The 15,017-nt window shown below is 40.1% G+C and overlaps 1 protein-coding gene across 1 annotated transcript in view; it reads right to left on the bottom strand.

Annotated features, from left to right (window-relative positions):
* Window positions 1-14,632, bottom strand: part of MTPN (myotrophin) — a 30,616-nt gene extending 15,984 nt beyond the window's left edge. The window contains exon 1 of the mRNA XM_038154187.1: window positions 14,433-14,632. Within this exon, the coding sequence (XP_038010115.1) occupies window positions 14,433-14,504 (72 nt within the window). The 5' untranslated portion in view covers window positions 14,505-14,632. The remainder of the gene's footprint in view (window positions 1-14,432) is intronic.
* Between the last annotated feature and the right edge of the window lie 385 nt (window positions 14,633-15,017).

The following is a 15,017-nucleotide window of genomic DNA, read 5'->3' as shown; positions in this document are numbered from 1 at the left end:
GCTGTCATACCTCCTCCATCTCTACATATTTGTACAATGCTTCCAGATTCCTTCCAGTGGACCATTTTGCTTTCCCCTTCTCAGTAACTCGGAGTATTTATTATAAATTCCTCAAAGTATGTGGCACGGGATGCAAGCTGCAGTATTGAAAAACACTCAGCATTTCTCCTGCTCTCATGTAAGAGAGCTCCAAGTTCTAAAGAAAGGCCCCTGCAGGATCTTGAGCTTTTTCACTTTAGAGAGGCTGCAGTACCATCTTATTTGTATTCAAACAGCTCAAGTACAGCTAAGCACAGCTACAGTCTGGACAGAGAATGGATCGAGAGCTGCCCTGGGGAGAAGGACTTGGGGGTGTTGGTGGATGAGAAACTTTGACACATCCCTGAGAGCCAAATGTACCATGGACTGCACCCAAAGCCATGGGGCCAGCAGGGCAATTCTACCCCTCTTCACTCACCTGGAGTCTGTGTTCAGCTCTGGTAAACATTTAAATGAGATATTAGGAGGAAATTCTTTACTGAGAGGGTGGTGAGGCACTAGGACAGCTGGCTCAGAGAGGCTGTGGATGCCCTATCCTGGAAGTTTTTAGGGCCAGGGAGGATGGAGCTCTGAGCAACCTGGTCTAGTGAAATGTGTCTGTGTCCATGTCAGGGAGGTTGGAGCTAGATGATGTTTTAAGTTCTTTCCAACCCAAACCATTCTGTGATTCTATGAAATAACACAAAAAAGGGCAATCTGACCTTTCATCATGGAAACAGAACTTTATATACCTTTCCTCCTCTGACTTCTTCTTCCACAAATCAGTTGTTCAAGCACAGAACTGGAACCTCAAATACTCTGTTTTTCAATTAACTTTGAAGTCTTGAGAAGAACTAAAATTGATTATGAGTTCAAACACAAAAAGTCAACACAGTAGACTGACTTTTACCAATGAAGACTCAACTGCTACTGTCTCAGTTTTCTTACTATTGGAATTTTATTGAAACAATCCTTGGGCATAAGTGCAGAAGTACTAGATTTCCCATATGACCTGAACAAGAGTGCTTTCCTGCTCCTCAGTCTGCCTCTGGAATGATTTTGTATAGATTCCATTCTGCAAACCTTGTTCTCACCTAAAGCATCAATTCACACACTGCCAACCTTAACTGCAAACTGGAATGAAAAACACCTACACACCCAAGAGATGCATTTTTATAAAATATGTTGAAGAAATCTGACAGCATTGTAGAATACCAGGTCTTAACAATGCAGCTTGCTACACAAAAACAGTCACCTGGTCTGCCCTTTAGGCCTTCACTTCAGTGATCCCAGAACATTCCAGCAGTCCAGAACAGTATCAGAGTCTAAAAAGCAGCACTGACTTTGATGAAGTAGTTTTAATTCTTACCAAGACAAACTGATTTAGCCAACCAAAATCCATGCTAGCACTTTCACAGTTTCCTGGAGATTACCAATAGGAAAAGACTTTAGGTATGAATTACTGAATCCATTTTATGGTGTATCTAAAAAAGTTACTAATTGTTTTCAAGTGTAAAATTAACTTAACTCTAAACACCTTTGACTAGCAGAAGAAAATAAATTAATTTCTTATTCCAAGCTGGTTATAAAATTTCCTTTAAACACTTCGTTACTGTAACTGAAAAGAGCACCAGCCTGAAGCAGATTTTGCTGGGTAGAGAGGTTAAATTTTTGCATCTATGACAGGAACTGATACAGCTTTACAGAGATACAGCAAACAGACCCTCACATCATCTGCCTTAATACAGATCTGAAGGTAACTGAACCACCAGTCCAATACTTCAGACAAGGAAATAATTTATGTAAGCTTTTGTGTATTTCATCATAATACTAGTCCAGTGTGCTGATTTCATATTCCCATCTGTTTTAACTAAGAATAAGAACAATTCAAAGGACCAGCTCAAAACAAGTCAGTGCAATGTATAATTTAGACTTCTGTAAATTTTTTTTCTTATAAATGGAAAAAACTCTTGACATATGATGCCTCAAGGGTTGCAGACCTAAGAACTGGGCAGAGCAGATGGAAAAGAAATTTCACATTTCCACTCAACCTGTTTTATTGAAAAAAACCTCTAAAACAAGGAAGGAGGCCTAAGAAGAAGCAACAGTATTTTATCATTTCTGCCCAGTAAGTTTATTGAGTCTCAAGTTTTCTTGTCTCTATCTTCTGATTCACAAGAAAAATGGCCATGTTTCATTAATAGTCACTAAATATTCCAACCAAGAGCAAGAGTGGAACCTGGTGAAATAACTAGTGACTCAAAGTCTGGGTTAAGCCAAAGAGCAGAAAGGGAAGTAAAAAGATTAATGCTGAAATCTGTGAATTGTTTATCATTTTGAAGCTGATTTCTTCAGTTAAAAACTTGCAATAAGATCCTGCCAGTGCTGAGGAAATCAACTCACTGCAACTGAAAGTAGGCAGTTTCCAATGGCAACTGCAAAAATTTTGTGCCAGATCCAAATTTTCACCTGAATCCCCTGTATTTTCAAACATTACTTACTTTCAGTCCACCCTAAAAAATCAGTGTAACCCGGCCTCAGACAGCCTGCACAGAGACAATTGCTATTGCTGCTCAGTGGTTCAGCATATTCCAACCATTCCAGGAGTTTTCCAACTGCAGCCTGAGTGGACTACAGTTGTCTGCAGACAACTGAACTGAAGCAAATGACCTAGATTTGTTGTGTGGGATAACCACTTTGCACTTGGAGAATTTCAGAAAACCCAGAAGTTTGTTGGTTTTTGTTTAACAGCTGAGAGTGACTGCATTAGCTAAGCCTTCCTACTTATTATTTCTGTGTTTACCCTCAGACATATTTAATAACATCTTTTCAACACCTCTGGGTGTTTTATTCCCTGACCTTTTAAATTTTATAACTTGAAGCAAAAAGGAATTTTCTCCCAGATGTCTTCTTTCTACCCTGTATGCTTTGGGAAATATGGGACAAGCTGATTTTACACCTCCCCCTTATCACATCTTACTGAAACAAATAGAAATAGCAAAAACATCCACAAGAAATCCTGTAGAGATAGTGATCAAAAACCAAATCCAAGTTAACAGATGTTGAGAAGGGAACTTGAATACAGAAAGTTAAATCCCTGTGGAAGAGGCTGAAGACATGAGTATCAAGTTTTCATTATTTTTCTGGATTCATTTCTAGTATTTGCTATTAGTTTATCCTGCAATATCCAACTGAGCTTCTGTTTTTAAAAATATGAAAAAAAGGCTTCTCATTCCAGCACAACATTGCCCTTAAAAGATCCTCATCAGTTTATCAAAAAAGGGGTTTCTTTTCTCAGGATAGTGTGTGTCTCCAGCTGGCATTTTGTAGAAAGTTGTACAACCAGAGCAGGCAGATGTAGATGTCCATGAAAAAACAGATATCTACTTTACAGTTCTCTACTTTAGGAGAAGTCTTAATTGCTAATAATAACACAAATACTTGGTCTATAAAAGTTAAGAAAATGAATTGTGAACCTGATGATGAATTTTGCCTGTCTTGACATCATATCTAAAGTACTCTGAAAATCTTTTAAAGCACTGCTACACTTATTCTGGCTTAAGCCAACAAAAAGGTGCTTAACAAGCATACTTTTCAGGTTTTGTTGCTGGTAAACAAGTATCTAGCTTATCCACCATAATCAAATGCAATCTGAAGTCCTTTGTCTCAGTCAAACGAATACAATTCCAGAAACAACTGCTAAATAAACTGAACTACTGAGCCATCTGTGCTTCAGTTGTATCAGCATTTTGGGAGACAAACAAACCTGATACATGAGTTGGTCTGTAGAACAGTAATGAACCAACTGTCTCCTAGCTACAGCTTCCAGAAGCTCATGCTACAATCCCAGCTTCAAAGATGTGCCAAACACTGTTATTGAAAACAGTTGTTCTCCCCATCCCCCAAAACGCTTAACCTGTGTAAAATCTGAGTGAGAAATAATGTAAGCCACTCACTACTTGTGCTAGCAAGGATGAAACAGGAATGAAGGGTCCAGTTGTGTAGCTTCCATTAGCTCCTATGAATTTCCATTTATAAGTTTGGTCCAAAACTTCCATTTATAAGTTTGTTTCTTAGTTAGGCAACAGCTGAGAGTAATGGCAGCAAATAGTTCTGACAGAATAAGCTGCTGCAGACAAATGTAACATTGCTCTGTGTTCAGATTACCTCTTTAACTGATGAAGTGCATGCATGTCAGTGCATGAAATATTCTGGATGATGAATTGAAACAGCCAATGATTAGACACTTTCCAAACTGTCTCTACTTAGAAAGATTGTTAGAATTCAGAATTAAAATGCTTTAGCATCAGGACTCACCTATCAGCCCTAATATGGAGGGCACAAACATTAATAAAAGCCCTTAATCATTAATTCTAAAGAATTGCAGATCAATCTAATGACTTTGTACCTTAAGCTGACATAAACCTAATGTTCAGTGTTAGGCACTGCATCTATTTAACACAGGGCAGTGTCCATTTTCATAGGCAACACTGAGCTGGCCTAAAAGGGTTGGAATTTTTACTGTAGAAATGATTGGCCAGACTTCATATTTTACCAGTGTATTTTAGATGGTGTGATTTGCATGATACCTATTCATACCTATTCCAAGAGTACACTAAGCAGAAGATATTCCAGCTCACATGGGTGCCAGACAATTGCTTAACAGGAGCCATCAACCATACATAAACCAGGAATCAGAGCATTAATTCTGTCTCAGTAATCGACCATCAGCAAAATGACAACAGATGACACTATGAAAACAGAAAAATCTAAAAAACAACACCTATTCCTGCAAAAAGGAATTTTTTTTCCTCAAGCTTAATATGTCAGAAACTAGTTCAAAAATTAAGCAGCTGAGCAAAGGATCCCAGCCATTGCCACGCATTCTGCATTGAGTTGTTAACTGCCAATTAAAACACTTTCAGTTTCTGGAAGAGCCCCACATCAAGTTCTGCATTAAACTGCTCAGTACATGGTGTCCAAGGAATGAACAGGAAGTGGATGTTTTCCTTTGAGGCAAACACACGGCGCCAGCCACTGGGTTTCAGTTTCAATAGATGCCAGCTTGATATTTTGAATTTTCTGCATGATCTAAGGACACAGTAAGCAAAGAATCCCTGCAAAAATAATAAATGTGAATTCTCAAAGCTCAGGTTGTACTGTATCAGGAAGAGATGAGAGAATAAACAGGAAGATGAGTGTTATCTCCCAAAGGTTATTGCTATGGTTAAAAATTCCCTGAATTTAAGTGCTTTAATTGGGGCTTAGCACCATAAGCAGGAATTACCTCTCCAGAAACTGAACAAAAGATATGTCCAAGGCAAAATCAAGTGTTCTGTCAAATCCAAAGAAATGAAGCTTAGTTTCTAAATAGGTTTTCCTATAAGATTAACAGGCGTTATTTTCCTGTGCAGTGAATTTACATTTTCTTCATGCAGCAATGCATAAAATGATATGAAATGTCAAAAGCAGCATTAACGAGTTCTAGAAGTTTTGCACCTTAATGCAGAGTTTTGTTGACATGATGAAGCAGTTGGTGATTGGAATCATGCAAAAACAAAACATGGAAGCAAAAAACTCAATCAGAAAAGCTATTTTTACATCCATAAAATAAATGCTGCTTTCTAAGCAGTATATACTTAAAAACATACGCATTAACAATTACTGAATGGCTCCCTAAACCAATTATATACACTTGGAATATTCAGCTTCACTGTTATACTTTTCTTAAAATTTATAAATATTGGTATTACACTTTTAAGTTTGAAATAATCCACCTACAAAAGTTAAGCTATTTTCTCCAGGAATTACTGTTGAAAATGCTTTAGTAAACACAGTCTATTAACTTGTCAGAGAAATGGATCTAAACTGTATCTCATATTATACTCTAATTAGAAGACCCGATTTTGAAAGTAATTATATTTACTGTCATTATGCCCAAGATAAATTTAAATAATAGACAATTACTGTTTTTATCACAAGGCAAATTCATGTTTTTTAAACTATGCTAAATATCCATGACTTTAGCCCAGAAACAGTTAACAGCATTACTGAAGTTATTGAGAAGTCAGCAATCCAAGAAATAAAGATTTTCTCACAAATGCCTCACTTGAGTACAAAGGATTCTGTGGGGTTTTTTGTGAGTTTGTTTGTTTTTTCTTAATACAGGGTACAAACAGAAATGCAGCTCTCACCTCACAGGAACTCTCCTGTACTCTTTGTTATTTGACTTGAAATCTTCTACCTGAATCAAGCACTGGAAGTATTTTTGAACAAACAGAAAAATACTTTTTAAACATTTATTGCCTATGGTATTTGCTTTCATAGTGTCATTAACAAATCAGTTTAAATGAGAGATACTGATGGTAACTGTTCTATGGACAGCTATCTATCTATTGTCTCAAATGGCCTAACAGCTCATCTTTCCTGCTTGAAGCTAATCACTAATTTATAGGTCGCAAGGGTGTTAAAAAGCAAGTTCATAAATGATCAGAGTTTGGGAAATCAAAGAATCAGTCATCCAACAATAATTACCAACACTTGATCTTAGCTCATCAGAAACTCTGTGCACACAATTTTGTTGCATAAACTGACTCAGAACATACTCTGAACTTCAGCTGGAAGTATGACAGGGCAACCTCCAGAACACCTATCTAGTGATGTTTTGGTCTGCTCAGCTCATTAGCCACAGCATGCAATTGCTCTCTTTGATTTCCAAAGAGCAGCTGAAGGCTAAGTAAAAGGATTTCACCATTTCCCTTCTGGCCTGTAACCACTGAGGAAGGCAGCAACGTCTGTAAGCAAAGACAAAACTGTAGACCATATTCTAAATCTTGGTGCAGCAAGAAAGAGACACAAAAATTCTTTCTTTGAAGAAATGCAATGCCCTTGGCAAACAGTGTATCTGAACTGAGCTACAGAATTACACTGCATATGAAATTATACTAATAAAGAATGTAAAAATGGGAAAAGTGCTAAAAGCACCAAATCCCAACTCCCTCAAGCTACTTCAAAGCCATATTCATGTGCATTATGAGTTTTCAAGACCATATTTTTCTTTCACTTCCTACTGTCCCTCATCAGCATTTCAGTTGGTTTTGGGAAAACAGATTATTTGCTACCCTGGTTTTTATTAAAAAGAGGGAAAAAAAAAACCCAACCCCCAAACAAAAAACCTCACACAAAACACACCCAAGTACATTCCAATCAAACAGAGAATTAAGACAAACACTGTAGCTTGTTCAATAGGACTTATTAGTACTGATTGCATTCCAAGTCAAAATAGCAACACTACAGATAGCAGTTCCTTAACCATTTAAATGAAAGTATTGTTTCCTTCCCCATCTGGGGCCTGTAACTGTAGAATCTGCCATCACTGGTCACGATCAACATAGGCTTTAACACCAGTATACTATAAAAAGAAGTCAATCTCCTACCCAGCATCCAATAAAAGTTTAAAACTTGCTTTAATACGAGCTGTACTGATTTGTACCTACCCCTCCTCATAATGAGCCAAAGCAGAAAAACATCTAATTGTTCAAAACTGCTGAAACTGCAACTTGTAAGAAAAACAACTGTTGTATAACCAACTGGTCAGTTATTGGCACTTATTAATTCCAGCTCATGTTTTCTGTCTTAGCAATAGATCTGTCTATGGAAATGACAACTGCTTCTTTCCACAGAATTATACAGGGAAATTCAACACTCATTTTACTATGGAGGGGACGAAAAATTAGGGATCATTTAACATAAACCTTCAACTAGAGAAGTGGGAAAATTAGGTAGAAAGAAGTAACTTTGCTCACACTTTTGTGTGGACATATATTCAGAAGTTCAAACAAGCATTAACATGAAACCATAAAAAATATGCTAAATTCAACTGATGCTTCACATAAAACTGTGGCCCCATGACTTCAGCAATGAAATCATATATACCCCCTGGTTTTCTGCATCTTTCCGAAATTTTCTCTTCTGACCTTTAATCAGACATAAAAATTCTTGGACATTGAGAACCCTCAGTCCACAATGTTCTCCTTGAACTTAAGTAGAATATTTGATCTTCAGATCCTGATATATTACCAGCTGAGCCTATCGTCCTTCAGAAAAACCACATAGAAGTTGTTTGGTCTATTGAGAACTACCAAAAGGAATCTTTATTTATGCATTTTGACACCGCTGCAAGATCCATTCATTCAGTATTTTTTACTTATGTAGCCTGTGTGAGTCACCAATGCCATGGTACCCAAGTCAACATTCACTGCACGATCTTCACATCTAACTCAACTTTCCACACATTATTCCAAACGGATACAGATCCATACCACTGCAGAACTGTTCTCTTGGAGTTTTAGAAAGCTTAGCTCATCTCCTGTAAGCCTTCTGTTGAAGTCAAAATTAGCTAACTGAGCTAGGCTTGAAAAACAAGGATTTATTAAAGATAAAACTGATACAACAGGGAAAACTGCAGTTAGAATAAAGGAGGGCAGAAAGAAGAAGAGCAGTAGTAGAATTAAATATTTTCCTCACACCACCAAATTCTCTGCTTGTTATTCATAACCTATTCCCAACTTTGACTGTCATACAGGAATGCATATGCTGTATACCACAAACTTGGACAAAACAGGATATATTTCAGAGATAAAATTTGCTTTCAATTTAGGGAATGGAATATATTAGTACATCAGCAAAAACAAAAAAAATAAATTCAATGTTTTATTATCTGATCTTAATAACTCTACTTTTGCAGCAAACACCCATTAGGCACAGGACAAATCAGCACAGTAAGAACAGTCCAGACAGAATCAAGTAGGTACTTAACTTGGGTTTTAAGCATAGAAAGGTCAATTATGAATCACTTAGGCAATATGTTAAAGCCACCAAGATTTTCAGAGCACAGACGCAAACTCAATGAACAAAATCACCTGACATCAACATTCCAAAGAAAAGATTACATTTAGCAGTTCCAGATTCATGACCATTCAAATGATCACAGCTGGAATGAATTCTATTTACATTTCAAATTGAAATAGCTGAAGAATCAGTTCTATCTGTACCTTCACAAAAAAAAAAAAAAAAAAAGAAAAAAAGAGAGATTTGAGAATCCTGGGATGTTCATTCAGTCAGTGAGTCACACATTCCACCACAATTCCAGGTTTGCAGGCAAGTTTGTTACTCCATGCTGCTCCTATAAAGTAATTAAGAACTGATGCACAAACTATTAATATATTCGAATAATTCTTTGCCACATGTCCTCAGACTCTCTTGGATCAGACTGGGGAAATTAATTAGCCATCCTGAAGAGGTGGTTTTCAACAACCTCATTCATTTCATTGTGCACACGACTAAGAAGTGGCAGCTGTGCTGTGTTTTTCTGAAAGTTTTTCTAGTACATTCCTGGGATTTTGGTTAAGAACAACTCCATCATGAATATGGAACTTGCTAATGGCAGGTTACAGTAGCAAACAATTATCTTGTTCCATAAAAGAAGGATTTAGGTCATCATGTCAAAATCTGCAAAATGTAAATTGAACACCAAGTTTAATTAGAACTATGCAGTAAAACAAAATTATCTTTAGCAATCACACTTCAGCAGACTCAACAGTAATCAAGTGGAAAATAACAGAACTCCTAGAATCTGCAGATAAAGACAAACCTTCATAGTAAAAGTGCTGGCAAAACACTGGGGAGTTATAGAGATACCCAAGAGGCCCCAGGGGGAATAAGCTCAGTCCAGCAGCTCCCAGATCAGGGCTAGTTCTGATATGCTCCTGGACAAGCTAGTGAGGTAGAGCTGCCCCGCACTGTAATCCAGACAGGCTTCCAGGCTGTCACTCAAGAGCAGGAAACCTGTTACCTGACCAGAGGCTATTCAGGTATCAATGTAGCCATAATAATAATGTGCACTTCAGCATTCAGCATGATGAGAGATAAGGGGAATTTCAATGTACCTGTTATATGCTTTATCTGTAAATCAAGTAATCCGCTCATATATAGCAACCATTTAAGCACACATTTTCATTTAGTTTGTAACCGAAGGTGTAAAAGTCATTGGAATGGACACTGAAGAGAACAGAGGTTATCCTCAAGAATTAAAAACTATTTATTACTCCATGTTAATCTTTCTTCTTGCAGATGTATTTAAGTCTCTTCTCTTTTTCACAACACTTAACTATACCACTGTCTGCTGCTTGTTGTTCAAAAAGGTACTTCTAGACATTTTATTTTTTAGCCTCCATAGTTAGTTTAGCAGTAGTCAAGTTTTATACATGTCTGAAGACATGTATTCAAACTTCACTATATCCCAAAGAACTGCAAGATTGCAGCATCACAGTTTTGTCAAGAACACAGAGGTAGTTGCTGTTGTCTAGATGAGTAACTGGAGGAATTACTCCAGGAGTTACTCCAGGAATCTGGTTTTGTTTGCTTTGTTATTTAAAAAAACAAGACTCCACACCAGAAATGCCTATGAGGCCACTTTCTACAAACATCCATTTCACAGCCTACCATAACTCCAGCCTCCCAGTCCTCTGAGCAGTAAAAATCTGGTGCTACCAGCTTTGATGCCTGTCCTATCTTCTTATGGTATTAGGTTAGTTGATTTACCAAACTTAAATGTAAGCAGTGGTAGGTTTAAGAAACAAAGTAAGGGATTAAATCAGCTCATGGAAGTGGGGAATTCTCAGTTAAGCTATGGGAGATGAAATTACTTCAAACAAACAGTTATTGAAGGCTCTCCTACAAATCTAAGTTTATCTTGCCAAAAACTTTATGTGTAGTGAATAAAAGAAATTGTACTTCACCTCAGAAATCTACTGCTGATTGGAAATGCTATGTGCACATGCTGATAGAGATGTCAGTTCTAAGCAAATGCACAGTTTACCTAATTCCACTGGGGAAGAAGGCTAAAGAAAGGGAAAAAGAGCAAACACCATTCATTTTAAGAAATTCTGTAGGCTTAATACAACTTGCTCTTCTTCTAACTAGTACTTTTTAACCCACTCCCTACCTTAAATTTCTTTCAGCTGCGTGGGTCCTCCTCACCCATTAAACTGCACATTTGATTCAGTTGTTCCCATGGAAGTTTCTGCTTTCTTGAGGAATTTTAAAAATTTGAGTGGATGTACGTGGGAAGAGTGCAGAATTCCTTCAATCTCTTAGATTCCTGTAGGCATCTCTGAAGCTAACATATGCTGGTTATATTAAAAAGGAAGACATCAAAGAAAGCAAACAGTAAAAACTACTTTTTAATCTAGCCATCATAAAAATAGCTGACACTGTACTTGCTGGCATAACACACTAGATACAGTATTCCAGGAGAAATTTACATTTACCATAAAGAAAAAGTTGATACTGTTGCAAGTTGAGAAATGTAGACACTAATAGCATGTCTCTTACAAAAACAGAAGTCTTACAAGGCTATTCAAACTATAAAAATAATCTTTCACATTTTAATCAAATGGAAGCCACCAGTATCTCTCAAATGCAGACTGGCAACACTGAGATCTCTTTTCCTAAGCAACAAAGCAGTATCATTTGGCATTATCTGTTTCATTGGCATCCCTCAGAACCACTCTTTCTGTGAAAAGTTTCCTGAAGAAAGTCTTCAGGAGAATGCAAAATCCCTATGTAGAAAAACATGTAATGCAAATGGAGACCCTTGCTTCTGTTTCTGTATCCTTTGTCCAGAAACTGTTGAAGTGGCAGAAACATTCACATTCTTCTTGGTAGTTACTAGCCAAACCTCAGATTAGAAAAAAAAAAAAAAAAGAAAAAAAAAAGAAAAAAAAAAAGATACTTATGACTCCACAGACAGAACCTCCAGAGCTCATTACACACAAGTGAAGAAAAGTCCAGTCTGATTAAGGGAGTTCAATTCCTACAGTCCCACTGGCAACATCCATTTATATTATTATTTTTAGAGCACCCAGGGTCACCTAGTTAGCATTTCAAACACTGCCATTCAGATACGAATCAAAATCACAGGTCAAACCCTTCATGTGGTAATTGGTGGCAAAACTGCAAGATCATCATTAAAGGCTGTATTGTTTCCAAACAAATAATGAGGAAACAAGACTGGAACAAGAAACAAAACAAACGAGAAGCTGGGAAACAAAAGTTTCAGGAAGACAGACAAGGAAGAATTTTATGAAGATGCAGACTGTAAGGTACATGACTGCCTCCCCCGTTACAGGGAGAGGAAATTTATGCCACTGCAAAGTTTATATAAGTAAAATTCCTGAACATTAAATCATACTTAGAGCAGGAACACAGCAGGGAGCAGAAGCCATATAACTGATAAGGAAGAAAGTCAGAAAGAACATAGAGCACAGAACAGATACTTTCCTGAGAACTCTAACTACCAAAGCTTGATTTGCCTTCACATATTTCATTAATCTCAGAACTGAGAATGCGAAGTTCCAGCTGAGGCTTCTCCTACATTCAGATGATTTACTGAGTTCTCTTGCCCCTCCTCAATGTGCATTTCCTGTAATACAGTAAAACCTAAACTCCTTCTTGTACTCTTTTCCTTTCCTGAACGCACCCCCTGTATTTCATTTACCTTACCAAAACCGACCTACCTGCACCTCTCTAAAACTTACAAAAAATCAGACATAAAAAAATTTACAAACCACTAAGTCAAAACTTGCTTATATAAGCTTTGTTTCCACAAACAAAACCAGCCTAAGAGTTTACTAGCCCGCTAGTCTGTTAAGGAAACAAAAAGGACTGAAAACATTTGACTTCTTGTAGGTTGTTTAACAACTGAAGACACAACACATACTTGAAAGTGTGAGAAAAGTATGAATAAGATTAGATCACAAATCAACAGAAAACACCCAGAGTTTATTCAACTTCTACATTAGAAGCAGTTCTACAATGTAAGAGTACTCAAGGATTGCAGGCTCCTTTTACACTAATCATCTAACTCCAGTGAGAATCTCTCTTTTAAGGATTTCTGCCTCATTAGTGCAGTTAGATGATAGACTTCAGCCTTTTTACTACAGCAGCATCCAGGCTGGCTCAAGCCTCTTTCAGTAGCAGATGGAACCAAGTATTTGACTCGGCACTGAAGCAGATGAAGAGTGATCACATAAATCCATTTGCTACACGAGTTGCAGTGACAACTCAGGAAGAGTGGGAATACCAAAAAAGCTTTCTAATTAGCACTGCAGTGAACTTGTAGACAGAAACTGAACCAAGACACTACCAAAGCATTGAAGCTTTTGCCTCAGCAAAAGATACACAAGGATCCAATAATTACTAGCGTGCAGTGAATTTTCTAGACATGGAAACCATTTAAAGGCAGCAGGAAAAATCCAAATATGCTGCTGATACACTCTGCAAGTACCCAAATCTGAGAAGATATTAGACATACCAATGTATTACCCAACTTTATTACACAGACAAAGGTACACAACCTTTAGCAAACAGCTGAAGTGGGATAATTACATTGTTCCCAGTTATTTCCTCTAGAACTTTATATGCAGAGCATGTGAGTGCACAGCCACTTTGATGCAAAGTCCAGAGGCTTAGCTGGAACTGTCACAGAAGACTATTCAGGCTAAGCTGTTGGACTTTGTACTAAAGCAGCTGGAAGTACTTGCACACTTTTCTTTTTGCCAGGAGCACTACAAGTTTGAAAGTTGTCAACTAGAGTAGAGAGAACCTAAATCATCACGGCAAGTTGTGTCAGCATGTGTCAAGCTCCCAAAGACAATCATTAACTTGTTCAGAGATCAAAATAATTACAGGTAAATTAGAGGTACACCTCTGCTCTGATGTAACAGTTCCCAGACAATCTTCCTGAGCAGTAAGGATTCACTGAAGCAGAACGTCGCCCTTGTGTACTTTTCCCACAAACCTCAGTGACAAGAGAAGGCAAGTGAGGACAGAAGGCAGCTTTGCCACCCTGCCATGTACCTGAGGACTGTTCAGCCATCACACAGGTGTCTGCTCTTCCCGCAGCACTCGCCCTGACTAGGTACCAACACACTTCGCAGAAGGTTAATGAATTAAGCCTCAGCACACCCGGTAGCTTAGCATCACCCTATTAAGGATGAGCCCTGAGGCGCAGGGTGGAAGGATAACCACACCGAGGCCACAAATCCACACAAGATCAGCGAGGCAGGACCGGGATCCTGCCTGTCAATCCTTTAAGTTTCACGTAGTGACAAGGAATAACTCCACCGGCACGCGAGGGGCGGCCGGGGGCAGGAGAGAAGGAGGAAGCCGAGGAACCGAGAGGCCCCGAGGAGGGGGAGGGGGCCCTCAGCTCCACACGGGGCTCAGCCCACGGCCGCGGAGAGCCCGTACCCGCCCAGACCGCGGCTCCCGCCGCCCCGGCCCCATCCCGGGGGCTGCGCGCACATCCCTCCCTCACCCCCTCCCCCGCCCGCGCTGCCGCTGCCTCCTACCTTGGCCACGTAGTCTTTCACCTCATCCAAGTCTCCGTTTTTGAGGGCCCACATGAACTCCTTGTCGGACATCGCGGCCGCCGGGCGGGGGGACGCAGGCGGGCGAGGCGGCGAGGGGCCGGCAGCAGCTGCCGGGAGCGCGGGCGGCGGCGCGGGCGGCGGGAGCCCCTCCCCGGCTGCGGGGCGGGGCGGGGCCGAGCTCGGGGCAGCGCGGGAAGGCGCGCGGGCAGCGCGGGGCGGGGCGGGGCCGGGCCGGGCCGGGCCGGGCACGAGGCAGCGCGGGCGGTCCCGCCGGGGCGAGGAGCGGCTTCACTCGCGCGCGGCCGCGCTTCCGCTTCCGGTTCCCGTGCCCGGCCCCCGCTCCGCCGCGACGCCCACGCGGGTCGGCGGCACACGGGGCGCAGGGCGCATGCGCGCGCCGCCGGCGTCCCCGCGTTCCCCCGGATACCGCGGGGGAAATGGGGTGGGCTAGCGGGGAGGGATGCGCATGCGCCCTGAGCCCCGCGGCCCCGCCCGGGCCCCGCGGTTGCCATGGAGACGCGGCCTAGGCCGGGCCCGCAGGGACCGAGCAGTACCGAGCTCGGT

The sequence above is a fragment of the Motacilla alba genome, chromosome 1A (assembly GCF_015832195.1).
Source record: "Motacilla alba alba isolate MOTALB_02 chromosome 1A, Motacilla_alba_V1.0_pri, whole genome shotgun sequence".
Lineage (NCBI taxonomy): Eukaryota > Metazoa > Chordata > Aves > Passeriformes > Motacillidae > Motacilla > Motacilla alba.
The sequence above is the reverse complement of the archived record's forward strand: the minus strand, read 5'-3'. Positions and strand labels throughout refer to the sequence as shown.